We start from the raw sequence: 6,115 nt of genomic DNA, 5'->3' as shown, positions 1-6,115 counted from the left end.
ATGAGAATCTTTATTGAAAACAAGCCTCAAATGATGTTAATGTAACTCACCCTTAAAATCGCAATTAAAATTTGAGATGAAATTGTTTATCACAGCCTAAAAAAAACAGAGCCAAGGCATGAATCAAAGCACTTTTGTGTGCATCATCTTGTTCTCAATAGAATCACGTTAGCCGGACTTATTTCTCAAATGTGAAGTGAGAATCTTTATTGTAAACAAGCCTCAAATGATGTTAATGTAATTCACCCTTAAAATCGTGATTAAAATTTGAGCTGAAATTGTTTATCATAGCCCAAAAAATACAAAGCCAAGGCATGAATCAGAGCACTTTTGTGTGCATCATCTCGTGCCCGATCGAATTACATTAGCCGGACTCATTTCTCAAATGTGAAGTGAGAATTTTTATTGAAAAGAAGCCTCAAATAATGTTAATATAATTCACCCTTAAAACTGTTCAAAAAGGCATGAATCAGAGCCCTCTCAATATCGGAAAAGGCCAAAACAAAAAACTAGATGAACTTTTCATCTTGTCCATTATACCCCCTCCTTCCAAGGGGACATCTAAGTCTACAACCCGTATTTACCCCTAATTATTATATTATTATCACATCTAATGTGTGGAAGCGTACACGTTCCTCACCGTACTGGTACCACAGCAGATTAACCCTCAACTCCTTCTTCGGAAGAGGGAAACTAGGCCTTTAACACTTTCCAGTTTTGCGCGGCCACGCAACCGGACCCGCCTTCGACCGGAACCCCACCACGACGTCGTCGAACACGCAGCAGTGAAACGGCGCCGTCCTCCCCTCAACCCTAGCCTTCGCGCACTCCTCGCAGAACGGCCCCCTCCCGGCCCTCGCCGACGAAACCCTAAACCCGTCTCCGCTCACGCAACCCGGATCCAAGCCCGCTTTCACCATCATCATCCTCGTGTAATTCTCCCTCTGCATCTCCAAATCCCGGTACCTCAACGCCGCAACCTGGTCGTAGAAGCGCGCATCGTTCAGATCGGGCCGGTCCCGCCGCAGCAGTCGATAATTTTCGGGGGCCAAGACGTCGCCGTACCGGAACCCGATACCCTGCTGTTGTTGCTGCTGCCTTGGCCTCGACCGCCTCCTGGACCGCCTCAGCACGACGAGGAAGGAACACCCGGTTTTTTTCTCCCTGGCGGCGACGAGGGCGAAGTCGGCCCTGCCGGCGATCGGAATGCGGCGTCGCCCGTCGTTCTTGAGGCGGTCGTCGGTGAGGTAGATTGTGATTTGGTTCGGGGAGACCCCGATCCTGCCGCACAGGGTTTCTTGGAAGTTCTTGAATTCCGTGGAGGGGTGTATCTTGATGCTGCCCACGTTGGTCTCGCGCTCGCCGTCCGAGAACACCACCGGGAATACGGCGCCACCGTCCTCCACCATCTTGAGGGAGGTTTATTAACTTATATTGCTCTGTTACTGTTGCGCTGGGCTTGGGGAACAGAGACCGGTTATATGGGGGTAAGGGGTGCTAGGGATTAAATTGGAGTAATTAGTGGGTTTTAGATAAATATAGTGGGTTTTAGATTTAGGACTCTTGCAAGGCAAGGATCGTTGCTTGGGGATCAAGTAAATGCCATTTTTTTTTTTTTTTTTGGAAATTGGTTCCATTCTTCCTTTTTCGTTGTTGATGATGGATGGAACGGCAAGAAATTCATTAACACAAAGCATTACAATCAACGGTGGGCATCTAATTAATACAACTGATAAAAAGTCCTATCACACACGAGTAAGATGAATAATAATACATACAAATCAAATGAATGTTAAATCAGCGATAAATTAATCAGACGGGTATATGTCGAAGCAGTGCATGCAACGTGTCGATGACGGTTGTCATGGTAGTTTCTCTCTCGACTTCACAGAAACTGACTGATACTAACCGAATGACGCTAGCACTCAGGTAAATAGAACTGTGTGCACGGTTAAACATCATACAACTAGATGGCCAAGACCAACTACAGCGCAGAAATCTGTAGAGTAATTGCAGTAAAGAATCAACACCGTGGTTAATGAAATTGAAACTGCTACGGCAAAGTACCCTTTACTACAGAAATGGGCCGTTGTTTCCATTGCTATTTGTCTATCTAAAACCCAATTAGACATTCCTTAGTCCAATTAGAAATGGAGCCACCCTAGGTCCACACGGTGTTAAAGCATCCAACTCCAAACTAAAATTAATTGGCAAAGAGTGGATGAGCTGCCCAAGCTCATATACTAATTTTGGAGGAGATATTTAACCGATATGAGACAAATCCCAATACTCCCCCGCACGTGAGACCCCTGACTCGCACGTGAAGAGGTCAACAAAGGATTCAGAACACACGAATCACAATGAAATAAAGTGCAATTATGACATAAACAAAGAGGAAAAGCCTCCGAAACTCTAGCTCTGATACCATGTTAAAACATCCAACTCCAAACCAATTGGCAAAAAGTGGAGAGGCTGCCTAAGCTCATATACTAATTTCGGAGGAGATATTTAACCGATGTGGGACAAATCCCAATACACGGGCCCCCACTGCAAATTTTCTTTTTTCCTTTTTTGTTTCAGTTTTTGTTTTTTTATTAATTAGTTGTTTTAAGTTTTACTTTAATCAAACAATATTGCTTTTATACAGTTGAGCCAACTATCTGACACAATTACATGCTTATCAAGGAATTTTATCAATAACTGAAAATAGGATGGACATTATCTATTTTATTAGCATCCATATTAGGTCCCACTTCAATAATCAAAGTTATTTTTTAACATTTTAATCTTTTATTAAAAATATACTATCTCAATTAGACATTCCTTAGTGTTTAAGCAAACTATCTAATTTTTTTGTTGCAAGACCATGTTATTCGATAAAATACTTATAAAAAATGAGAATAGAATACTACATTTTTTCTTCTGCAATGTTTTACGATAATGTAAAAAACTCTATTATAAGCTAGACTTGTGTGAAGAGTTCTGAAATATTCTAAAAATGTAAAAAAGAAAATATATTTTTTAAGAGGATTCTAAAAGGAGAATTTTGGCTGTTAGATAAAAATAATTCTAGCCATTCATTGACGAGGTGGATATATGACTATAAAAAGAAAAAATGTATACACTTGTATAAACAATTGTACAAGTATTCGCTCACCTTAATTATATTAACTATTGTGCCTGCCATCAAATTCGTGCCGCATGGCAGGATTACTCTACATTCTATAAATAGAGGCTGCCACTGACCCTATTCACCACCTCAAAAGCTTAAAAACTAGACCAAACAAACCAAGCAGTCGTCACCAAAGACGCCACTTCGCAGAAGAACCCCACGAGAGCCAAGCCAAATTCCAAATATACGCCGAACAAACCAATACCATCAAGCCTAAGGAAGCAGTTTCATCATTTAGGGTTTTCAGGTGGGAAGCGGTGCCGAGAAGACCACAACTCTAGTTTATGCAGGTTTCATCTAACAGATCTGCTGCTGTTGTAATGGGCGTGATCTGAACTCAACTCAAACTTGTGAACTCCCAAATATCTGGCCCACTCAAGTGGTCGGGCAAGCTTTCGCACACATTGACTAATTCAGGGGCTTCGGCTAAAGCATAGACTAAAGCGTGAGTCTATTCGATAAGATTAAATAGTTTGGGAAAAGTGAGGATACCAAGAGAAGAAGAAGACGCATGTGACGAAGCACCCTCCCGTGACAACTTGAACCACCATCTGGCGCTGATGTGAAGTAGCCCAAACGCGGCCAGTCCATACGCCCTCGACACTTCGGGGTCCAAGTCGTACCTGCATTACATACTCACTTCGTTCTCATCTGTCACCAGTTGTGCCCGTGTAGAACACCGAAATTTGGGAGAATCAAGTTCTAAGCCTCTGGTTTGCCTGGACAAGAAGTCATAAGAAAAAAAAAATACTCCTATAACCAAAATAAAAGTCAATTATGGTATTTTTGTCTTTAATGTCGTATTATATTATAGTATGATTTTTTTAAGATATAGTTTAAATTTATATATTTTTCTTCTTACGAGTAATCGATTAATTCAAAAAATGACAAAAATAAAAAAGGCTGAAGAAATGTCAAAAGAAATGTAGTCGCTAGAAAATTCAAATTGCAGTAGATCACGTTGTCCTTTTGTAGCTTGTGAAAGGCAAGAAAGATGTGGAAACACCCTTTCACATGCTATAGCTATATAAATAATTGTATATTTCAATTGATAAATGAGACCCATATATGATCCCACATCAGTGGGAAAAGCTAAGTAAGGCTAACATATAATAAATTCCGACTAGCTACTACTGTATAACATGAGATTAATCTTTTCAGCCACATGTTTAGAATGAGGGTTAGCAAGTCAGCTGGCGTGAATTGTTACAGTTGGTATCAGAGTACAATCCTGGTCTACATGGTGGAGGCCACCTCTAAAATCTGGTATGACCACATTGATGTGTTGTACAGAGCTAAGTGTCACGCCATGGCCACCAGGAGAAGGTTGCTGGGCCAATGCAACGAAAACCCCATATATGATCCCACGTTGTTGGGAAAAGCTAGCAAGGCCAATATATAATGAATTTCGACCGGCTGCTGTACAGCTTGAGGTTAATATTTTGAGATACATATTTAGACTAAGAGTTAGCAGGTCAACTGACATGGATCATTACAAACTTTTTACATACAGTATGAATCTTATTTGATAGTTCTCAATTGATTCTATTAGACAAAATTTTTAAAATTGCATAAAAAATTGGCTATAAACAATCGAACATGACAAATTTCTCAAAAAGGACTAACACATCGGAAAGGTGGGAGGAGTAGTAATTTTTCGAGACGCCACTTGTGCCCATAGTTTGATGCATGATTGATACTATTCATTTGTCAGATCATTCTGCATAACTTGTTTTCAAAAGTATGATCTATTTGATTAAATAAGTATATCTATTTTTCATATAGTATCTATTTAATAAAATGTTTTATATATAGCTCGAACATCATGCTTATCGTAAATGATATAATATAATTCCAAATGAAGATGCTCGATCTTGCCATGTCATTCTAAAAGATAGTACGGAGTATAAAATAATTAAACCAGGTGACTTTAGACTCTGTTTCGTTAAGGTTTTTACTTTTTAAGTATTTATTTCTCGCTTTACGAGACAGATCAGTCATTTTGAATTTTAAAAAATACTGTACGCGCTTATTTTAGTTAGTGGAACGGAGCCTAACTCCTCGAATGTATTCTGCATTCTCCATCTGCCTAACAAATAAATGACTAAGGCCTATGAATATGAGTCTTAACGCAGGCCCAGAAAACAAGACTGGACCAATCCAAATCGAAGAAAAAGCCCAAAACATGAACAAAAAGAATTAATCTAAATAACTGCTTGGTTGTTTTTTAAGAGAAAAATAACTACTACAAGTAGTCAGTGGTGGTGTTCTTTCATTCTATTTTAATGTGATTTCTGTAAATTTTGTCCGAAGTTGTGCGGGTTGTTAGGCCTATTCTTCCTAGATTTTTGCTGTGGAATTTTTCCGGTTTTGTTTGTTCAATGTAATTTTTTTAGCCTTTCGTGGTAATTTTCGAAACTAATCATTCATTCTGAGATTAATCATTCGTCTTGACAAGAGAAATAAGAAAAGTATAAAATTGAGGACCGAAGTTGAAAAAAGTAGTACTCCGTATTATATCAGATGACACTAAAGACAAAAAAAATGTTAGCTGTTTGATATTTTTTCGTCTATAGTGATTTTTTATGCTTTTAATTGTATTTTTTTAAATTCTTTAGACTCCTCTCATCGAAACGACTGACCAATCCAAAAATTAACGTGAATCTAACAAAAATTCAGAAAAAGGAAAAATTAATACTATCGAAATTACTTTTTAGGAAGAACAAGGAAGTTTTTTTTTGGTACATAGTGCATGCCAATTTATTTGAAGGTGAGTGAATAATAGAACTATTTTTCTCACACGAAATATCGGTTTTTGCAAATATATATATATATATTGCCAAACTTGAGAGGTAGTATTCATCAAAAGATCGCTATGGGGAAAGGTTAGGAGTCCACAGTCACAGAACTATTTTTCTCACACGAAATATCGGTTTTTGCAAA

At 38.7% G+C, this 6,115-nt stretch overlaps 1 protein-coding gene across 1 annotated transcript; it reads right to left on the bottom strand.

Moving 5' to 3' along the window:
* Positions 1-422: 422 nt before the first annotated feature.
* On the bottom strand, positions 423-1,524 carry LOC131319071 (uncharacterized). Its single transcript, XM_058349180.1, has 2 exons — positions 1,475-1,524; positions 423-1,439 (listed from the first exon to the last, which is right to left on the bottom strand). Exon 2 carries the CDS (start codon positions 1,407-1,409, stop codon positions 702-704), a length of 708 nt encoding a protein of 235 aa, XP_058205163.1. The 5' UTR covers positions 1,410-1,439; positions 1,475-1,524; the 3' UTR covers positions 423-701.
* Between the last annotated feature and the right edge of the window lie 4,591 nt (positions 1,525-6,115).

The sequence above is a fragment of the Rhododendron vialii genome, chromosome 3a (assembly GCF_030253575.1).
Source record: "Rhododendron vialii isolate Sample 1 chromosome 3a, ASM3025357v1".
Classification (NCBI taxonomy): Eukaryota; Viridiplantae; Streptophyta; class Magnoliopsida; order Ericales; family Ericaceae; genus Rhododendron; species Rhododendron vialii.
The sequence above is the reverse complement of the archived record's forward strand: the minus strand, read 5'-3'. Positions and strand labels throughout refer to the sequence as shown.